Genomic DNA, 22391 nt, shown 5'->3' on the forward strand with positions numbered 1-22391 from the left:
AAGTAGAGCACCCCTAACCCTCGATCCTAGCTCCACCACTGCCAATTTGCACCCTAGGCATTTGAACAGAGGCAGTATTATTGGCACAGAGGCACCCTAGGTTGTCGTCGTTGTGTCTTTTAGCCTATGCATGGTCGTGGTCTCCATCTGGATCGTCTTGTTCGCCGTCTTCATCTGCGGCCGCAGCTCCCACGGCGACGACCGCCTCGCCAAGAAGAAGCCCTCTGCGGCCTTGAAGGCGAAGCCATCCGGCCGCGATGGTACGGCGAGGTCGTCATGGACGGTGGCCGACAGAACAAGCATGAACACGGCCGCGTACATGGGCGGTGCTGCTGCTGCCGGGGCCTGCGGGTGCAGTGCCGGCCACGGCGGAGGTGGCGGTAGTGGTGGCTGCGGCGGAGGTGGCGGTTGCTAAAGTGGATTTGTAGGATCTCGTGAAATGTGATGCGCCTCTGAGTTAATTTTTCTTAATTAGTCTCGTGATCTCGTCTATTGCCTCGCTCATATTATCATGAGGAAATAACGAAGGTTAGTTTTGCTTAGTTTGTTCGATCGTCGCGTCAATCTTTGTTTCCTCTTGTCAATTTCATCTTGCGAGTCATTTACTGCACTATTAAATCTGGTCGTCAAGAAACTTTACCAATTTATAATACAAATTTTTTTTAAGAATACACGGTTCAACTCAGACATTCACAGCGGATATACACTCACCCTGTATAAACACACGTATGCAAATCTTACCTCTATGAGCATTTTCAAAATTTGACCGGGCAAATTTTGAGATTAATCAAGTCAGTACAGACGTCTCGCTCTTGATGGAAATATTACCTACTGGAAGTACAGCATGTTAAATTTTAGACAAACTTCACGAGGAGTCGAATCTGGTACGTAAAGCGCTACTGCCAATAGCGCTGCAGCCCCTTTCGCCACAATTTGTAGTACATGCCACCGCCCACTGGATTTATGCGTCAGCTTGATCTACCAAGACGAGAAATGCCCGGGAAAAGGCCCAAAGCTCAGCCCCCACAACGAATTTTTTTTTAAAAAGGGATAAAAAAAAATTAAAATTCGAAAAAGGGGTGGCCGTTGGGAAAATTTAGAGAAATGGGTGCCTCCCGCCCGCTGAACGGGCGGGACGCGTGGGGCCCGGGACATCCCGCCCACCCAGAGGGCGGGATGTCACCCGAGGGCCTCTTCGCAAATAAATTATTTGCGAAGAGGTCCCTGGGAGGGCATCCCGCCCAACCAAAGGGCGGGATGTCCCGGGCCCCACGCGTCCCGCCCGTTCAGCGGGCGGGAGGCATCCCGCCCTTTGGTCGGGCGGGAGGTCCCCCCACCGGCTATTTAAGCCCCAACCTGCTCCAAAAATGCCATTTTATCCAGCAAAAATCAGAAAAAAGAGAAAGAGAGAAGAGGAAGAGAGAAGAGGAAGCGGCGAAGCCCTGTCCACGCGTCGATTTTGAGGTATATTCTCGTTCTAGCCATATAAGTACTTGAAAATAACTATAATTTAGGAAATATTTGTTAGAGTAGTTATGTTTTGAATAGTTTTAGTATTTTCATTTGTTTTTAGTATAATTTATAATCTGAATAGTTTAGAATCTGTAAAATATAATCTGAGAGTCGCTGAAATTTAGGATCGTCGTTCGTTGTGTATTAATATGTAGTATAACTAGCTTATTAATGATTGACAGATATGTCTTCCGAGAAGGGTATTTTCAGTATATATTACGGAGAAGGAAATGTGATTTATGGGCCGAATGGGGTAGATTTAAGTGAATTCAACTGTGCGGTCAGAGGAATTACCAGACCGCACGAGAGGACATTTGAATCCCTATGCAACTGGTTAATGAGGGGACTAATGATTAATCAGGAGACACACACTGTGAGTGTTCAATGCGTCATAAATCGTACCACTCACGCTTTGATCTGGGAGCTTATGCCACTTGCAAGCAACGAGGACTGGCTAACTTATCTGCAAAATGCAAGTCATTGGCAGTGGCCACTGGTACTCCTTGTCAGTGTGCACCAAAACCCTCCTTTGATAAACATTGAAGCTGGTCCGGAGGATGAAAATATTGATGAAGAAGTCGAGGAGGCAAACATTGAGGCAGGTGGCACCGCAGCACCTCAATGCGTGGCTGATGAGGGGGAGAATATACCCTTTATTGTTGAACAGCTGCAAGACGAAGAACGTGAATTGGATGAAGCAATGAATGCCGATTCGTCTGATGATGACGATGATGTGCCTCAAGATTGGGTAAGCAGCGACTTCAGTCATCTTGTCGTAGATGACGGATGTAGCTGGCCTTCGGATTGCAGGGAGAATGAAATTATCCAGGGTGCAAGGTACCACTCAATTGAAGAGGTGAAGGAAGCTGTTAAGTGCTGGTCTCTCTCTCTTATGCGAGAGTTTAAGACAGTCGAGTGCAAATCTCGTAAGTACGATGTGGTATGTGTGAAGGATGGCTGTCCATGGCGGGTGCATGCCTACAAGGGTAAATGGAAAGATTATTGGGAATGCTCCATTGTCACTCAGCACACTTGTCATTTGCCTGGGGTGCAGAAGAGCCATCGCAACCTCACGTCGCAATACATCGCAAATGAGATGTACGGGGCGATAGTAGAGAACTTGTCATATGAACCAAAGTCTATTATCAGGTACATTCAGGAAAAGTACAAGTATACCATCTCATACAGTAAGGCGTGGGGTGCAAAACAAAAGGTGTTGGAGAAGAGGTTTGGTACGTTCGAGGCTGCATATGATAATGTTCCTCGAATGCTGGCCGTCCTATGTCAGAGAAATCCTGGAAGCTACTATGACCTGAAAACTCTAGACAGAGGAGAAGGTCCGCCCCACATATTGCAGCGGGTCTTTTTCAGTTTGGGTCCATGCATTAACGCATTCCATCACTGCCGGCCTATCCTGTGCATCGACGGGACATTTCTCACAGGAAAGTATAGATTGCAAATGCTGACAGCTATTGGAGTGGATGGAAACAATCAATTGCTGCCTGTTGCTTTTGCTTTTGTTGAGAGTGAGAACACAGACAGTTGGCGTTACTTTATGATACCGATGGTGCAAGATACGGTATAATGACCACCAACTTCGCCGAAGTTTACAATTGGGTGCTGCGAGGTGTTCGTGGGCTTCCACTTGTTGCAATTGTTGAATTCATTGTCCGCGGGTGTACCGATTACTTTCGGGAGCGGTTCAATAAAAATCAGATATTCATGCGAGATCCAGACAGAAATTTTGGATTCAAGGTAACAGAATACATGACTAAGAAGGCAGAAAGCGCCCGGCTACACCATGTACGGCAATGTGGAACACAGGAGCTCAAGTTTGAGGTATCTCCTAAAGATAGGGCGCGACATGGCATGAGGCGTCAAACTCCTGTAAAGGAGTGCATTCTCAAGTTCGATGGAACTTGTTGTTGCTCATGCATGAGGCCCAAGTTGCTACACTTACCTTGTTCTCATGTAATGGCTGCTTGTGCAGATACTGGACATCCTGTCGATATATATGTTTCACATTACTTCAGAAAGGAGACAATTGCTAGCACCTGGCAGTATGAGATCTATGGGTTCCGTTTGGTTGGATCGTTCACTGAGACAGCGAATCCTGTTATCTATATTCCAGACCCAAGATCATCACGGGTTAAGAGAGGACGCCGTCAGTCACGGCGTATTCGTAATGATATGGATGAGTCAGAGCTCCGTCCGAGGATACAACGCTGCAGTGCATGTAATCAGATTGGACACACGTATAAACGTTGTCCAACTAATGATGCTGGCCCCAGTTGTGCTGAAGCTGGCCCTACAGGTGATGCTACAGATGGAAGACCTCCGGTTGCATCAAGAAGTGGGAGACGTCGCCGATCGAGTGCTAGTACGTCATCAGGCATCATTTAGTTGTAATTTTATTTAAACGTTGTTTGCTCATATGTAATATTTGCTGCGTTGAGATTCTATCAGACCTAGATACGTATTTGTAATATTTGCCGCATTGACTGAAGACACAATATTTGGATTCATGTATTTGTAATATTTGTAATGTTCATTATCATATTATTTTATTTTAAATGGCTTCATGTATTGTACTATCGTAATATTTAGATTCTACGTTGCAAACGTTATCGTTTAACTATCTTCGTACGAGTTTTCGATACCGTAATCTTCTTTGGAAAATTGAATTAAAATTTTATGTGCATACATAAGAGTATGGCGAATGAATCTTATATTTGAAAAAATTCTGAATTTCAAATAGTTTCTGAAACAAATAATCTAAGAAAAAATATAACAAAAATGGACCAGGAGCATAAGATTATAGGTTTTAGAACTTTATAGGTTTTAGAACTTTGACTATATATTAGATATTAAATAATATCACATTAGAGAATAACAATAGATTTTAATTAGAAAAGGGTTATAATTAGGTTTAGTTAACATTTCAAATTTGAAAAATTCAAGACAAAAGAAGTTAAATTTACATCAAATTTGAGTTTGAAACTTTGCACAAAGGTACCTAGAGTTTATAGAATAGTCATACCAAACTTCATAAACAACAAAGCATGAAATCCTAAATTTATGCATAAACTTTCCTTAATCTTAGTTTTAAAATAGGAGTAAAAGTATTTTGTTTCAAACTAAACTCCATTAACAAAAGTTATAGAGTTTGAAATCTACTTTCTAACAAAACTAGTTTTGCTATTTTTGGATTTTTATGTGAATTGTTACGAATTTTGGAAGCCAGAAAACACATACACATGAAATAACAGTGCGCCGGGAGGCATCCCGCCCAGTTGCCGGGCGGGAGGCATCCCGCCCAGTGGCCGGGCGGGAGGCCTGCCAGGGACCACTTCGCGAATAAAAAAAGTTTTTTATTCGCGAAGAGGTCCCTGGAAATTTTTTTTGAGCATCCCGCCCTATGGTTGGGCGGGATGCCTCTTTCCGCCCTCCTAGCGGGCGGGAGGCACCCATTTCCCTAAATTTCTCCAACTGGCACCCCTTTTTCGAATTTTGTTTTTTTTTATCCCCTTTTTTAAAAAAACTCCACTCATTCAGCCATTATTTCATTTCGCTGGCCCAAGGTGTTGCAGTAGGCGGCCGGCCGGCCTGGTGCAGTGTGCAGTTGCAGGTCCTTAAACAAATAAGCCTTGCAACCTAGGACGAAAACGGCTGGGAACGGACGCGAAAATTCCCGACCATTTCCGTTCCCATATTTTATTATGAAAAATGGAAGCGGAAGCGGAATAGTAGGGAACGGGAGCGGAAATAGGATATATGGATTACGGAAACGGGCGAGAATCCGAAAATTTACCGGAATGCATTATTGTTAAATTATCGTTCACCTCGTATGAATGTAACACTACACACTCTTTTATGCAAGTTATTTTTAGGAAATATGATTAAGGTTTCATGTTTCCTATGATCAATGATCAAGGCACCAATTGATCTTGAGAAATAAGAGAGGATACATAGTGTGCCTATTAAATCTTTTCCGAATTTTATAAATACGGGACCAATATGGGATCATCCCGGATAAAAATGGGATCCCGCAAATACGGACCCCTTCCCGCTTCCTGTCCTATTTCCATATTTTTCCATAAATATGGAAACAGACATGATAAATATAGAAATACGGGTGGGATGGGATGGAATTTTTCTATCTGTTCTCATCCTTATTGCAACCCCTCTATAATAGCAGGATGAGATTTCTCAACCGGTAATTCAAAGGTCTGTTTGGATCCAATGTCCTGAAAGTGACTAAACTTTAGTTACTTTAGGGACTAAAGTTCCAAATAAAATGATTAAAAGTGACTAAAACCGTTTTAGTCCCATTAGCCTCCAAAGAGGAGCTAAAAGGAGCTAAAAGGAGGAGTTGAGAGAGTCTACCCCTTAGTTATTTTGTTTGAAACTTTAGTCCCTTTTAGTCACTTGATCCAAACAGAAGGTGACTAAGATTTAGTCACTGCTTTTAGTCAATTGATCAAGAAAACACATGAACATCTCTACCGCATCAAAAGTTAAAACCAAGTTGGCATCTTGTGGTGGCAGTTGAGCCTTCAATACCAGCTTGTGTTTCTGATCCATCTCCAGCAGCTTTCACTGGCACTGCTTTTCCATCCGGTACCGCGGTACGACGAACAGCCCTTTAACTATCTCCAACAATAACACTCAAAATATAAGATGCATTTCATATTTGCGTAGCACTACAGGTAAAAGGTTCGATACTTATTTTAGTCTTCTCCAACAATAAAATTCAAAAGAGAATTTTTTTTTGCAAATAGGTCTTCAGGGAAGAGGATACTCAAATTTAGGTTGTGCATCTCCTAGCATGCAAAATGAATTTTTCTATATAGATACTCTGTTAGAGGCTGAAACAATACTTTCGGAGATCCATTTTGGATTTAGATGCCCTTGATAGATCACCTGTTGGAGACAGTCTCACACCTTGACATGTACTTGCTCGGGCTCTCGTTTACCTAAACCACCCTGTGACGGCCGAATGGTCTGGCCAAGGACGCCAGACGCCCTAGCATGGAGCTGCAAGCGTCCTCGGTCAATTCTGAACAAGTGTACAGCCACAGTCTAGTCCAATTCGATGCTCAACGACGACGCCATGAAGGACTCGACTACAGTCAATTCCTTCCGTCCCCAATCCTACCGCCAGTTCACTCCATGCCTGCAGCCAGTTCTTGGAGCTGGAACTTGGACATATCAAGTTCGCTCCCAGTTTTGCAGAGCAAAGGCCCGCGGCAGGTCAAGGTGCGCATCACCACAAGGGAGAAAATAGAAAGGAATTTCGAAAAATGGATTTCTGCCTGATGATGCAAGCAAACATGTTCGCAGGTTGCTCTCGCTCCGCGACAGATTCCCTCGGACCGCCACCTGCGTCCTCGTCAGTCAGATAAACCTTCCCTGCCGCGACCGCCACTCGATCGGCAGCGCTGTGCATGACGATGACGATGCCCCGCCTCGTCTTCCTCGATCGACCGTTCCTTAACTCGTAAGCAACCCGCGCTCCCCGGTCGCCGTCACGAATTCCCATCCGGACCCGGCGCGGCCGCGGCCCGCAGCGTCAGAGACGGTATATCTTTTCTCCCCAAGCAGAAAGGAAAGCGAAAGAAATCCCGGCCACTGCACGAAGCAATCACGACGATTGCTTAGCTAAAACTCGGTTGCTCAACCGCTTGCTCCGCCCACGTCAACGTCGCCGTATTCAATCCCAAGGACAAAAGAAACTCCGGGACTTGACTCGGACAACTTGGTTGTGCGTCCCACCACCGCCAGAAAACACAGTGCGGGACTTGAGGTCCGAACAGAGCACATGCCTTCGTGAATCCCTTCGCCGGAATGCGGGTAGCCGAGTACGATCGGGTCCAGTAGGATACGCCACGCGGCGCCGCCGGAGGCTGACCGCTTCCAAGCCCGCCCGCCCGCCCACAGGCCGGCCAACCGACCCTGCCTGCCCTGTAGTGCCCAGCCAACTCCTCCGCGCTAAGCAAAGCAAAGGGGGCGCGCGCGTTTCCGCCCGTGACGGCACCGTTTTTCCCGCCGTGGCGGCGCCGCGCCGACGTGGACGTCTCATCGGCTCCTCGCTCGCGTCACCCCCAACCCGAGCACGGCACCGGCGGCCACTATAAAGGCCGCGCCCGTGCCCCGGTGCACCGCTTCAAACCGGCCGGATAGAGATCGATCCCCGGATACGGTACTGCACTCGATACAGGTGGAAGGGAGGGGCGGAAGGGATGGGGGCGGACCAGTTCCTGGGCACGGCGGAGGGCGGGCTCGGCGGGGAGGCGCTCTACTGCGCGGTCATCCTGTGGCTGTCCGTAGTGTCGTGGATCATCTTCACCTGGGTCGGCGGGGAGGACGGCGGCGGGAGGCGCGGGAGGAGGCGCCGGGGCAGCCGCGGGAGCCCCGTCTTCGTGGGCGCCGCGGGGATCTGCGACGGCACGGGGCCCGGCTGCAGCGGCGGCTACGGCATCTGCGGAACCTGCCTCGACTAGCCCTTTCGTTCGCCTCTTCTATAGCAAGTTCGTGCGAGCGTCGGCGCGACGAGCAAGCGTGTACATGCCGCCACCGACCGACGCCGAAGCGGGTGTGTTGTGTAGTGGCGTCGATCGATTTGGCGTGGCTCCGGATGAGAGAAGGGAGGGCTCCCCTTTGTGAAGGCAATTAGAGGGAGACCGACGACCGGTCTGTTTCGATCTTGCTTCGGTTGCAGAAGCCGAGTTCTTAGCTTCTTTCTTTTTCTTTTTCTTTTTCTTTTCTTTTTGCGTTCCTCAATCTGCTTGATCTTCTGTAAATATCTCCAAGTTCCGTTTCTCTCCAGTTTAATTAAGACGGAAAGGTACCAATTAATCAGATGTCTTGAATAGTACTACATGCGAGATCTGATGTTCAGGTCCATTTTGCCTGCTGCTTTTAGCCGTGGAGGATCTTTTTCAGGGAAGCCCTGTGTAGGATAGTTGGGCAAATGTCGCCTTCAAGTGCTCACTTCACAGGAGTTGGGTGGGTGTTGGAACGGATTGCGGCAAAGCAAGCCAAAGCTTATCTCGCTTGCTCGACACAGGCCACTGTTGGAGCTGGCTGCACAAGGAATGACCCCAAGTTAGGGAAACGGTTCCGCAGAGGGATTCGCTCCACTGACGTGAGCATCCGACTGCACTAGGGCCCACGCGTCGGTGGGACGAGTTCCCCTTCCTCTTCCCAAGTTAGGGGCAGATACGCACGCAACCTAAATCTTAAATTCTCTGAACGTGAATTTTAATTTTTTCCATATGCAATGCCCAATTGATAGACCGAGCTATACGAGTTATCTAGGGCTGGATAACGAGCAAGATCGGCTCGGCTCGCTAAGATAACAAGCTGGCTCGGCTCGGCTCGTTATCCAACAAGCATAAAAGCCTTGCTCGATCTAGCTCGCGAAGTAAAAGTTGACATACTCTCCCAGGTGATATACGGATAATATATAGTTTATTTTCATACTTTCAGAACCATATATAATTCCACAGGTGATACTTCCATGATTCATCAACCATGCATGTTCCATCAATAACATATATCTATAAACTAGCCTATCATAAGTAAAGAGGTTATAAAATACCGAGTCTTGTCTCTCAGATGCATAAATTAGTCGATCCATTCAATGGATATTGGACAAGCACAAAGGCACAAAGAAAATACTGAGTCTTGGCTTCTAGACGGTCTGTAACGTAGGTGGAAATCATGTTGCCGTGTAGCTCGTTCGGCTTGCGAGCTGGCTCGAACTCGCTTGTTATACTAACGCTCGGCTGAGCCAAGCCGAGCCAACTGCGAGTCGAGCGAGCTAACGAATCACGAGCAATTTTTCCAACTCTAAAATTATCTGCTACTATTAACCTTGTAAACCTATAGCAATGTTACTAGTGACGTTGGGCTATTTGCACCTTTCAAGCTGTGGCACTCTCTTAGAGCATACAATAGTGCCATACAAAAAAGAGCAAAACCGGCTTGCGACCTAAACTCCGCACCAAACTTCAGGATACCATTTTAAACTACTTTTATCCCGCAATATCATTTTATTACTCGTATAGTATCCTCTTCAACACTAGAGCAATTTTCCAAATCATTACGGTTCTGGTTGGGGTTCAACACTCCATAAATCCTTGAATTTTGTACGGAGCACCAGTATTTAGGATGATTGGTGAGTACATTAGGGTAGACATAGGCAGGGGCGAAGCTAGAGCAAATTGAAGAAGTGCACTTGCTTTGTGGGTGCACGAAGTTGAGCTGTGGGGATGCATATATGGTGAAATATTGGATCTAAGCACTGTGTTTGCAAATTTTGGTGGGTGCATAGGCACCCCCTCGGTTACAACATACCTCCGCCCCTGGACGTTAGGTGTGCGTGTTTTTTTAAGAAATAAGGGCAGGTGTTGCTACGGGGTACCCCCAACCCAAAAAATAACCATTATACCTCTCTAAACCTATGCATAATTGCTTTATTAAAATTTGTAATGTACGTTATATCTCTCTAAACCTTTTTATTACGCAACAGCCCTTGACCCGTCCTAGATCCGCCCCTAAGTACGTTATAAGGTCTAAAGTGATGATTTAGGAATTAGGATGTTGAAATAATATTGGGGACAAGTGCAAGGATGGGGGGATTTAGCATTGCTAAAAGTAATCAATATTATATATACTAAAGCTTAAAGTTTTGGAATAATTTTAGATGTTTGGTACCGTTCATGGGTCTCACGCTCAGGTATTTACCGGACTTTAATAACATGTGGATATTCCTTTTCCTTTTTTTCTTTGTCTTTCATCATCTTTCTTTTCTTCCTTTCCACTTCTCTTCTCCTTTCCTCTATTGTGCCAACAATTAATGTGCCGTCACTACTTATCCTCAGTACCTCCTCCTCAAGCCAACTGTGCCACCTCGTCCTGTTACCCTGCCACCAACCTTGTTCTCGTTGTGAGTCGCCTTGCCAGTTGCGCATCTCGGACTGTCTCTGTCTGACTAAATACTACATCTGTAATTGCTCACCCCCAACGTCGATCCCGCCCACCCGTTGTCACCTGCTGCTCGATGGTGGCGTCTATTATACTTTTTCACGATATTTTTAATCCACTGTTGAAATCAGATCTATCGTTATAGAGAGCTATCCACCTAAATCCGCATGGCCATAAAACCCTACAGGAGAACCACAAACCCTCGAACTCCAATCTCAACTCCTTGCTTCTTCTCTGGTTGTGATAGCAATACAACAGGCACCCATTAGTAGCCGCGATGCTCTAAGGAAGAATTTTCTTAAAACATGTCAATATGTGAAGTGTGAACGGAAAAAAGAGGAAAATTAATGCTCTCACCGTTTCTCTAGTGAGACACCGAGAGGCGAGAGTGAGAGAAAGGGGGCACTTGTCCTATTAACAAATCCAGCAACAAACCCACCTCAAAAAAAAAAATCACCAGCTGAATCGTACCATCTCGTTCCTCTTCCTCCGTCCCCAATCCCCTCCTCCCCGTCGCCCCCAGTCCCCCACAGGTCACAACCCTAACTGCCCCCAAATCCATGGATCCCACCAAATCCAGCACCCCTCCGCCTCCCCCAGTCATGGGCGCCCCCGTTGCCTACCCTCCGGCGGCTTACCCTCCCGCTGCGGCCGCCGGCGCCTACGCCCCGCAGCTCTACGCGCCGCCCGCCGCAGCTGCAGCCCAGCAGGCGGCCGCTGCGCAGCAGCAGCTGCAGATGTTCTGGGCGGAGCAGTACCGCGAGATCGAGGCCACCACGGACTTCAAGAACCACAACCTCCCACTCGCCCGCATCAAGAAGATCATGAAGGCCGACGAGGACGTCCGCATGATCGCCGCCGAGGCCCCCGTAGTTTTCGCGCGCGCATGCGAGATGTTCATCCTCGAGCTCACCCACCGCGGCTGGGCGCACGCTGAGGAGAACAAGCGCCGCACGCTCCAGAAGTCCGACATTGCCGCCGCCATCGCCCGCACCGAGGTGTTCGACTTCCTCGTCGACATCGTGCCGCGCGACGACGCCAAGGACGCCGACGCGGCCGCCGCCGCAGCTGCAGCGGCTGCGGCTGCCGGGATCCCGCGCCCCGCCGCCGGTGTGCCTGCTACCGACCCGCTTGCCTACTACTATGTCCCTCAGCAGTAATGTATCATCGTCGCCTTCTTAGTCGTTTCCGAAGCGCAGAATGTGTTGTTGCGTTGTTCGTGACTGTCGTAGTTGCTACTGCTGTTGTTGCCGCGTAATAAGACTTGTTGATGAATGATGGGTCTCCCCCTGAGCTTAAGAATTGAGCTGCTTCATTCTAGAATCTCGAGTAAGTTTGGGGATGCCCTTTGATTGGGTTGGTAGTGTATGCCTAAGCCTAACGCATCCGATGCTGTAATCCGACAAGTATTATGCGGGTGTTCGATAATTATGGTGCAGTTTCTGTTCTTCATCTTTCTGTGTAACACTCTGACCAGAATGTGGCTGTGTCATGAAGGTACTGTATTGTGTTTATGGTATATTTAGTTAGCCAATGTTTGATACCACAAGCTTAAAAATTTAGATGATTTGAGCTCTGTAGAGTGTTCTTCAAGTTTCAATTTGTTGTGATGTATACCTAGTGGCAGTTTGGCATGTCATGGAATCCTTTTATGATCTGAATGGGTTAATGTATTTGATTGGTCAACATGTTTCTTCTTTGTGTCATTATCTGGTTAATAGGATATGCATTAGTTCTTGTACCATTTACCTTTTAGATGATTTCCTTTTGTTGACACATGTTTGTTTCAAGCTAGTCGTTCAATGGATATTATAAGTTTTGAAGTTTCTTTCTTTAAAAAATCCTTTATATTCAAGCATCATCTCTTCATTCCTATTGATCATTTAGTTCTGCAGTACTGCAGATTTTTTATATGCAGTCTTTATGCATTTCCTGTTATTTGCACTTAGAATTTAAGGAATGCAAACTATTCGAGCTTGAAATAGAGAATCGTACAGCTGTGCACAAAGGATAGCCCCCCCCCCCCCCCCCCCTTCCTTCCAATTTCTGGTTTTTCAGAGTTCACACTTCAGGCCACTGGAGTGCCAGTGTGGCTCCCCAGCAGCTGATTGGTTACCGAATCAATCACAGGTATTTGTATATGTTTTCTTCTTCCACCAATGTAGTCTAACATGACGACTACTCATATGGAGTCATCGGTATTGTCTACATGCATTGGTCGTACACGTCATGCATATTTGACATTTGTTGGGGCTTCTTTTCTCCAAACATTTGGTGATAATTGAGATTTTTTTTCCGCCAGCTGTAGCTTGGTGATAGCTGATATCTGATTGTCGAAGCATGTTATGTTAAATTGGCCTATTTACTTGAAGCGTGTTATGTTAAATTGGCCTCTTTAATTCCATGCAGCCATTTGTTTCTACAGGAATCATGCAACAGCCATATGAGTTTTGAAAATGCTTTTAGCTTTGCCTTTATCGTATTCCATGTTAGTTTGTGCGCTTACCTTGGAGAAGTGCATGTAACTAGTTTTACTCTGCTGGTATTCTTATAATTTTTCCATACCATCATACATGTTGGTATTAGTAGAATTTTGGCTTGAGCTGGCTTTCTCTTTGGATTGTTGCATTCTGAATCCATAGGAACATTTTCATGCAGCTGATCATTTTGAATCATGAAGCTGCAACATGATTTTGGAAATGTCTTTGGCTTTGCCTTCATCTTTACATGTTAACTTGTGCTTATAGTGAGAGAAAAAATGCGGTAACTATGTTTAGTCTGCTCATTTTTGGATCAGTTTGAACCTGCTGTTCAACATGTTTCTTATTACGCCAATTTTTGCTTGAGCTGGCTTGCTCTTTGGATCATCGGATCCCAAACGAATAGGTACTCTCTTCTTTCTCGGAAGGATGGGAAAAGTTTTGTGCAATAGGAACTCTTGCAAGCATTGAGCACTTGTGCTCTTCAAATTCAGATGGTTTTATAGTTGGGGACGCTGTTCGTCTAACTGTCATTGTCAGCATCCTCTTTTATCCGATCACGGGGTGACTTGGTTTCATTTCCGCGATTGCTGCCGGTGTATTGTTGGTGTCTCCATGTTCAACTGATTGACCAGACTTTGGCAAATACTTGAGACCTGGACATGGGGCGTGATAGTTTTTACAATACTGCCATACTGCTAGTTTTTACTAGTATGAATGGTGATGAGGAAGTATGCATGGTTATGATCTCAGCGGGGAAGCAATCGTTGCATTGGTGTTCGCACTGTATGGTCTCGCCGCCTATTGCTAGGCGGGGGAGCAGAAGACGTATTTGCTCCTGTAAGACGTATTTGCAAGGACGCGGCCGCGCTCTGAGTCTCAGGTTGGTGAGGCAGTTGCGATGGGCCGTCATCGCCCATGAGCCCGCTACACAGAGATGGTAGAGGAGAGCGCGCGCTTCATTTTGAAATGGCGTCACCAAAGATTATATTCCGATCGTCCCAGCTTCATTTCTTCTTCTCTGATCGACACGGGCGCAGTGCAGCACGAGCGGGGCGCAGCATATCCTGAAGATTTTGCTCCGGGCACTTTCAGTTCCAAATCGCTCTCGATCGCCATCCCCCAGCCAGCCTATAAATTCGGCGCCCTCCACGATTGCTTCCTCACCGCTCGCAGCATCCGCACCCAAGAGGAGCGAGTCCCAGCTTAGCTCAAGGGGCGTGAGGTTCTGCTTGCACTGGCTCTCATGGCGTGCCTCCTCGCTCTCGTCGCCGCCGCCGCGGTTCTCACGGTGAACAATGCTGCAGAGGCAGCTCTGAACTTAAACGCACATGGACATTGCTGGGCTCGTCAGTTTCCCGGCAAATTCATCATTCCATTATTTTTTGTTCCTTGATCCTCTCAGGCTCCACCCGGGAAGCTGGCGCAAGCTGCTCGGACGACGTCGCCGGAGGCCTTCTGGCGCGCCGCCCTCCCCAACGCTCCCATGCCGGAGTCCGTCCGGGAGCTCCTGCGCCATGGTGCTGGTGATCACCAAAAAAAAACTTCATAGTTTTTTTACGACCTTAATGTTGGAGGATATAGTATAATAACGCCTCTATCTATATGACACGTGGCTGCTAGGTATGCATGCAGAGGTCAAGCCTCCAAGCCCAGACAGCCTCAAACCTCGCGACGACGACCCGCCTCCCATGAACTTCAACTACGACGACTACAGGGCCTCGTCCTCGATCTCGCCCTCGCCTCGGGACCAGGCCGCCACCACTGCCAAGGCGCTGGAACACGTCGCCCCCACCGCCAAGGCGGTGGACCAAGCCACCGGCGCCCGGAACGCCGCCACCGACGACGACGGCGGCGACATCTCCCGCGCGTCGCAGGCGGCGGTGTTCTTCCTGGAGGACGCGGTGCGCGTCGGTGGGAGCCTGCCGTTCCCGCGGGCGGCGCCAGCGGATCAGCAGGCCCCGCTGGAGCTGCGCACCGTCCGCGCCGTCCGCGCCGTCCAGGGGTCCAGCTTCGTGGTGTGCCGCGGGGCTGCGCCCGGCTCCGCCGCCGGCGGCCGCGCCGTGTACGGGTGCCGCGGGGTCGCCGGCCCGGCGAGGGCGTACGTGGTGGACGTTGCCGGCGAGCGCGGGGACGCAGTAACCGCGGCTGTCGTGTGCCGCACTGACGGCACGTCCAAGTCTAAGCTGGGGCACGCGGCGCTCCGCCTGCTCGACGCGAAGCCCGGGGGCGGCGGCGGCGCCGCGGCGGCCTGCTACGCCGTGCCCGACGCGCAGGTACTCCTGGTGAAGAGCAACAAGGTCCCCTCCTCGGCGTAACACGTGCTGGCGCCATGAACTTGTGATGCAACAACGCTACTAGTCCATGTGTAACGGTGTCGGGTTTCGTTTTCTTTTTTACGAAAAGCATGCACGTGTCCGTGTGCTTCTCGATCTTACTTTTTTTTTTAATTTCGTCGAGCGTATGTGCTCTCTTGAGTGAGGAACGTCAGAATAAAGGCCCGGACCATCTTCTTATAAAATGCATTATGCAATATTTGGAATAAAAAAGAAGGCAAAGTAAATCGAAATCTGCGAGAAACGATAACAATATCAAAAAATCCGCCTTGAACAGTTCATGTACAAATGCATATAATATAAACCAACCATCCAAATCGCAAAGCATGCCTACGTACATTATTTCTCTCCCTCCGCATGGTCCATATCCTCCTCCTTTTATGTGTGCAACCGGGCATTTGTTTATTGTCTGGGCATCGATGCATGATCGAGGAGCTCTCTCAAGGCTAGATTTTTATTTTCCAGACTTCGCCTATGCAGTGTGCAAATCAATGCTTCGATCTTCTGTATCCTTAACCAAGCATCTGTTTTTTGCAACACTTTAGATGCTTTTAGCCACCGGCAATAGACTCGTGCAAACTATACCACCCCATGCCTTCACGCCCCTTCTCTCTCCTTGTACTTGTTAGGGCATCCGCAACAGTTTTAGCAAAATGCTCTCTATAGTGGTGTTCATGTAGGATATAGCATGTCCTTATATACAACATGTCCAGCGTTTTATTTATAGCACGATTTTCTAAATTACGTGGATTCTACATGTCAGAATTTTTTAATGTTCGTGACCCATTCTCTCTTCTTTCTTCCTCCTCTCAGCTGTTCTCCCATGGCTCCGACCCCGCAGCTTGCCGGCCTCGCCCGCGACGGCTGCCCCACCACCTTGCCCCATGCCGGCGGCACCGCGCCTGGCCGGAAGGTTGTACCGCGGTCGCGGTCGCGGCCGGCGTCACCTCGCCCCGCAGCTCGGCGCCCTCAGCCGGCTGCAGCCGGCGAGCTGTGCAGGGTGAGGCCATGATGGCTCTCGCTGTTCTTCTATCCAAGAATAGCAAGCAACGGGTCTCCTTCCTCTCTTCACTTCATCTCGATTTCTCCACGAGAGCAAATAGCTTCACCCCCTTTCTCTGATTTTTTCATCTAAATCCTCCAATCTCAGTAGCTGCTGCCACGCCGCCCCCTCTCACATCCCTTCTTCCTCCCGTGAAGCAAATAGCAGTACTAGCACCATCTCCCTCGCATGGCCAAGCACGCCAGCAGCTAACAATCCAATTTAGCAATCAACTAGGATTTTTTCTAGATTAATACACGAAGCAGACGATCCAATCATAGAGATTTGGAAAGGGAGCGGCGGAGGCCGCGGCCCGGCGGCCGCACCCAGCGCCGGCTTGTCCGAGGCGGAGGCTGCGGCCGGCGTCGCCTCACGCCGCGGCGGAGGCCTCACCCGGCGGCTCGGCGGCCACGCCTGGCGCCGGCTCGTGCCGGCTCCACCGCCGCCGTCTATGGCCGGCCAGCCGGGGCTGCGACCAGCCATGGCCCGCCTCGCCTCGTCCATCTTCTTGTTCCGCCACTCCCGCAGGAAGACCGCATGAGTGGGGCCCGCTCGGCGTGGAAGCGAGTGCTAGCGGCACTCGCTAGGTGCAGCGACGGTTTCTCTCTCTTCTTAATATTTTACGTACAAATGCTGACGTGGCTCTTTTGATGTGGCCCTGTTGTAGAGAGCCCCTGACGACCCGTTGCAGGTGCCTCATCCTGCCTCCGGCAGTGATTGGCTAGCTGATTGCCAAATCCGATCCGTTGCGCTAGCTACCGACTATCGAGGAATCCCTCCACCTCTGGCCTCCAAGGCTAACTATAACGGGGATTTTATATCCCTATTTTCAAAAATATCACGTTAGCTTAGGGAATAAATAAAATACTATGCTTCAATGAAGAGTTCCATTCCACTGTTTTCAAAGCTAATCAGTATAATTAAATGCTAGTTGATCTATTGGCGCACGTGATCCTCTGTAAAACAACGGCGGTCACAGTGATCGTTTCACGTCATTTCCAACATCTTGGAAACGAGTTAGCAGAGTGTCGTGGGGATGAAACTGGTTCCTCCTCTTCACTCATTAAATCAGTGCCACATCATAAAAATACTGATGTGTCATGGTAATTAATGTCATGAAACTCGCCATAAAACCCCCATTGTGATTAGCCTAAGCAACCCCGATCCTAATTTTCAACTGACAATGGCAATGCAAATGAGATAGGCTGAAGCATAAATCACAACCCATGAATAATGTTGGTTCTCTATATTTTCAGGGGCTTGCATTACCAATTCTGTAGAATAAAATATTGTTTGCGCTTGTTGAAATTTGTATGAGTTTGCCAAACCATCGTACCATGTCAATAAACCACCACAAAAGTAAGTTCAGTAGGTTTCATGTTGTTGTTGGTTTTTTTGGCCCCATTCGCCGAATAGATTACTGACTAGGCAGTCATTTTCCTCCTCAATGATGTCAAAGCAAAATGGCTGAGTCTTATGCACCCAGTCTACGATTACAATGTGCTGTGCATTAAATGCTATGAGCATATAACCAACCTATGGAACAACAAAATCACACTATGCACTGGAGAGGTTTCATCCATCAACTTTAAAAACACTCCAGAAGTCAATATGATGCGACACTCTTAGAAACAACAAAATAATACTTCCCACCGAGGTTGATCTATAAGAGGCAGGTTGCAGTAGCATTACATGTTTCCTCTCTCCCGGCGTAATCCATGAATGATAAGAGCACAACGGCAACGTAACCGCGTGCGGGGAGGAGAGGCAGGGGTTCCGTTTCGTGTCGGTGTCAGCCGTGCAATGCAATTTGGAGTTCGCATCATCTCCAAGATTTTATTCCAACACCCAGCACTTTCAGTTTCATGTCACTCTCACCATTTCCATTCGTTAATTAGTTGGTAACACGCGTTGGTAGCACAAATCTATGAATCTATCCTATGATCCAGTCAGGTTTGCGAAAGAATTTGTGTCGCCACAACGCAAAGCATGCCCACCAGCCTGGAGGCACCTTTCTATAAATTCGGTGCAGTGAGCACGCTGGCCTTCTCAAAAGTCCGCCGCGTACACGGACTTCGTCGTCCTCGGAGCTCGAGGGGTTTTTGCTTTGGCTCTCGACCTTCGAGCTCGCCCTCCGCTGCAACTCCCATGGCGCGCCTTCTCGTCCTCGCCGTCGCCGCACTAGCAGTACTCACGGTGCGACTCGACGCCACATCTCTCAGAATACCGGAAACACAGCTAGCAACCTTAGATTTCCTGTCAGCAAGTTGAACGACGACGCGTCTGTGTTTCTTGATCGTCAGGCTCCACCCGGGAAGCAGCTGATGACGGCGCGTGCTGCCCGGCCGTCGCCGGCGGAGGCCTTCTGGTGCGCCGCCCTTCCCGACGCGCCCATGCCGGAGGCCATCCGCGAGCTCCTGCACCCTAAAGCCGCAGGTGATCACAACACCAGATAGGCAAAAAGAGTGATGACTCCATGAGCATCTATTTTTTTCATGGGAACACCTTTCTCGCAGAAGTGATTGACCGCGTGCGTGTGCAGGGACCAAGGATCCGAACGTCAACGATAAGCCGCCGCTGCCTCCTCTGAACTTCAAATACGACGACTACAAGTCCTCGCCTCGGAACGAGGCCGCCACCGCCCCGTCTCCTGAGGTGCTGAGGCACCTCGCCGGCGGCGCCCGCGGGGACACCGCCGCGTCGCCGCCGACGGTGCTCTGCTTCCTGGAGGATGCGGTGCGCGTCGGGGGCAGCCTGCCGCTCCGCTGCGTCCCACGAGCTGCCGCCGTGGAGGGCGTGGTCCGTGAGCGCGGGGAGGCGGTGGCCGCGGCCATCATCGCGTGCCACGTGAACCGCGCACGTCCCGGTGGGGACCCGGCGCGCACCGCGTTCCGGCTGGTCGGCGTGATGCCCGGCGGCGCGCCTGTCATCTGCCACGCCGTGCCCGGCGCGCAGGGGCTCCCCGTCAAGAACGACGGGAGCCCGTCCTCGGCGTAAGGGCTCCGACCGGCGATGTTCCGTTCGTTAGTGCTTGTGATGCTTTGGTAGCATGTGCATGTGCTCTGTGAGTTTGTCCACGTGTACTATTAGCTCGTTTGATCTACCGTGTGTGCTCTCTAGAGCTATGAGCGTTAAAATAAAGGAATGCTAGTGCTCGTGTCCGGAAGAAATGTTGTGTTGATTCACCTTGAAACGGGGAAGGGATATGCGATAGTGGGCCGTGGAAAACGTTAGCCCAAATGCGAACTAGACTGAAATGTAAGTCCAGTCCATGGCCTCATGGGCCTCCGGCGACGACTGTGTTTATAATAACTTCTTTAAAACCCGGTAAAAACTTTGAGAGATTGGTAATTGCAAGTCCCATCTCTCAAAAAAATTTTAAAAAACGGACGCATGTGCAGGTGACAGAACGCCTTTCAGAGCTGGAGGCCTCAGTAGACCACAGGTTGGTAGGTACACGCTGAGCCTTGGAACTTGGTACTTGGAAGCAATGCATACACGGGCAGGCCAGCGGTGGTGCCGATGGCCAGGCGCACCTCGCGTCGCCGAAACCGACCGCGCGCGCCGGCGGGGTGGATCCGTCCGGCCGGCGCAAAAGGAGACGCCAGGAACCTGGTCGTACGCACATCGGCGTGGCAGGCCGGTAGTCGCCGTACGCCGCCGGCCGGCAACCCGCTCGATCGATCGCGCGCGCGCCGCATGTGAGGATGAAAACGGACCGGAAAAATACAGTTCCCTTCGGTCCGTATTTCTATATTTATCTCATCCGATTTTATATTTGTGGAAAAATATGAAAATAGAACGGGAAGTGGGGAGGGGTGTATCCCGCCTGTATTCGCAGGATTCTGTTTTCATCCGGAATGACTCCATATTATTCCCGTAAAAATACGAAAAGAATTTAATAGACACACCATATATCCTCCTTTGTTCATCAACATCAACCGGTGTACTTCACGGTTTAATCATAGAAAATAACAAACCTTAATCATATTTTCAAAAATAGATACGTAAAAGAGTGTGTAGTATTATATTCGTGTAAAGTGAACGGTGATTAAACAATAATGTATTCTTATAAATTTTTCGATTCCTGACTATTTTCGTAATCCGTATATCCCGCTCCCGTTCCTAGCTATTCCACTCCCGCTCCCGCTTCTCATAATAAAATATGAAAACGGAAATGATTGAGGAGTTTGCTGGCCGTTCACGTCCGTTTTCATCCCTATCCGCATGGAACATGCATGGCATTGGCATCCGATGTGAATGTGGTGTGAATTCACGCATGCACAGTCGGATCCGCGGGCGGCCCTTGCGTGACTGCCCTCTACCTGCTGGGTAGGGCCGAGCATGGCATATGCCCTCACATGGCCGCCCTGACACCCTTGCCGGCCGGCGGCCGCTGACTCCCCCCGACCCTCTCCGCCGGCCGGCCGACCGGCCAGCCATGAGCCATGTACGAATTGGCGACGACGGCGGAGCTTCGTTTGTCATGCAGCCACGAACGACGGGCGCCGTACGATGCCATCAGGCAGCCATCGGTCAGGTCCGTACAAACGTACGGGGGCACGACGGGCGGGCATAGCAAAGCAGGTGAGCGACAGGCACGAGCACGGCCTGCCCTTGGCCGTCAGGCCGTGCAGCAGCGCTACACAGCGCTTATATTACAGCGTGCGCACCGTACCAGCCGAGCCCCCACATGGCCGTGCGCCGTGCTTGCACGAGCACACATGACACATGGCTACACGCTTTTTTTTTTCCCGCTCGCCTAGTGGTGGTAAGCGACCTGGCCTGAAGCTCCCCGTCGAGCGAGCTGACCGCTGAGAGCTACCAGCTACGCCGCTACGCGCCGAGACACGTAGCAGCCGCGCGCTCAGGCTTTAGCTGTGGGCACGGCCGGCCCCGCGCCGCTGCAGCCGGTGAGGACCTGATGACTGATGAGTCGCCAGTCGCCATGCCAAGTCTAATCAGTCCCCACGCCACGATCCTACCTACCCGGTCGCCGGGGCGCCGGGCGGCCAGAGCTGGGACGGCCCCGGCCGGCAAAAAGGCGCCGCGAGGCAGGACGCCCTGCCTGCCTGCGGCATGGGCGCCGCAGCAGCGGAGAGCGCGCGCGTGCAGCGAACCCCGAAAGCCGTTGCTCGTGCCGGCCCCGGTCGCGCGCGGCAGGTTCGCCTCGGACGTGCCTGCGACTGTGAGTCTGCGAGCGGTCACGACTCCTGGTCGCCACTGCCGCTGGGCACGGCGCGGCTGCAGGCGGCAGCGGCGCGCCGTCGGATGGGCGCTGCCGCGCATCGTACGCGTACGGGTACGATACGAAGCGAAGCGAAGCTGGCAGGGGAGGAGGCAACGCCGCGACGGGATGGTGAGCACGTGTACGTACGTTGCTGTGCGATCGCGAGCACCGTATCGCGTATCCTGCAGTACGGGAGACGACACGCCGATTTAGGACGCACGGAGCGTCATGTATTCATGTCGTACCGTGAAATCGTGGTGAAATCTAATCCTGATGGCAAAACTGTCAAATACTCCCTCCACTCCAAAATTATAGATCTTTTATATTTTATTTTTATTTTTTAGATATATAGTTTTTGCAATGTATTCAAGACGCACAATAAAAATTATGAATTTAAAAATCAAAGCGACCTATAATTTAAAACGGGGGAGTAGTTTTCTTTTGAAGGAACTCTAGGCACTTCAGATGTGCTTCCTTTTTGGCATTGTTGGAGATGCTTTTGTGCTATGTGTGGTCTGGCCGTCAAAAGTAGGCGTCAACCTTTTTGGAATTAAGGGTAGTGGCCAAATAAGATTTAGCCTTTTCCTTTCTTTATATATATTATAATCAGTAGGGGACCTTAATCCCCTCCTGTTGCATTAAAAAAAAAGACTCGGGTTGAGGTTGCTCTTGGAGCAAAGTAAGATTGATACCGAGATATAATAATGTACTTCGGGGTAGGGCTTACGGGCCTTAATGAAAGCCCAAATCAAGAGGAAACCTTGTCAGGATGGCCCATAAGGCCATAACAACCAACCCCT

General features: G+C 49.7%; 4 protein-coding genes across 4 annotated transcripts; all 4 read left to right on the plus strand.

The window, feature by feature from the left end:
• Nucleotides 1-7519: 7519 nt before the first annotated feature.
• LOC112881803 lies at nt 7520-8375 on the plus strand. Its single transcript, XM_025946671.1, has one exon. The coding sequence runs from the start codon at nt 7755-7757 to the stop codon at nt 8013-8015; it is 261 nt and encodes an 86-aa protein (XP_025802456.1). The 5' UTR covers nt 7520-7754; the 3' UTR covers nt 8016-8375.
• Nucleotides 8376-10943: 2568 nt separating this feature from the next.
• On the plus strand, nt 10944-12160 carry LOC112881444 (nuclear transcription factor Y subunit C-6-like). The gene has a single exon (XM_025946127.1). The coding sequence runs from the start codon at nt 11064-11066 to the stop codon at nt 11661-11663; it is 600 nt and encodes a 199-aa protein (XP_025801912.1). The 5' UTR covers nt 10944-11063; the 3' UTR covers nt 11664-12160.
• A 2069-nt stretch (nt 12161-14229) lies between these two features.
• On the plus strand, nt 14230-15479 carry LOC112881135 (BURP domain-containing protein 15-like). The gene is made up of 3 exons (XM_025945832.1): nt 14230-14292; nt 14389-14509; nt 14607-15479. Exons 1-3 carry the CDS (start codon nt 14230-14232, stop codon nt 15299-15301), a joined length of 879 nt encoding a protein of 292 aa, XP_025801617.1. The 3' UTR covers nt 15302-15479.
• A 3030-nt stretch (nt 15480-18509) lies between these two features.
• On the plus strand, nt 18510-19358 carry LOC112881136 (BURP domain-containing protein 15-like). The gene is made up of 3 exons (XM_025945833.1): nt 18510-18557; nt 18665-18797; nt 18904-19358. Exons 1-3 carry the CDS (start codon nt 18510-18512, stop codon nt 19356-19358), a joined length of 636 nt encoding a protein of 211 aa, XP_025801618.1.
• Nucleotides 19359-22391: the final 3033 nt, after the last annotated feature.

This window comes from Panicum hallii, chromosome 2 (assembly GCF_002211085.1).
Source record: "Panicum hallii strain FIL2 chromosome 2, PHallii_v3.1, whole genome shotgun sequence".
In the NCBI taxonomy this organism is placed as follows: domain Eukaryota; kingdom Viridiplantae; phylum Streptophyta; class Magnoliopsida; order Poales; family Poaceae; genus Panicum; species Panicum hallii.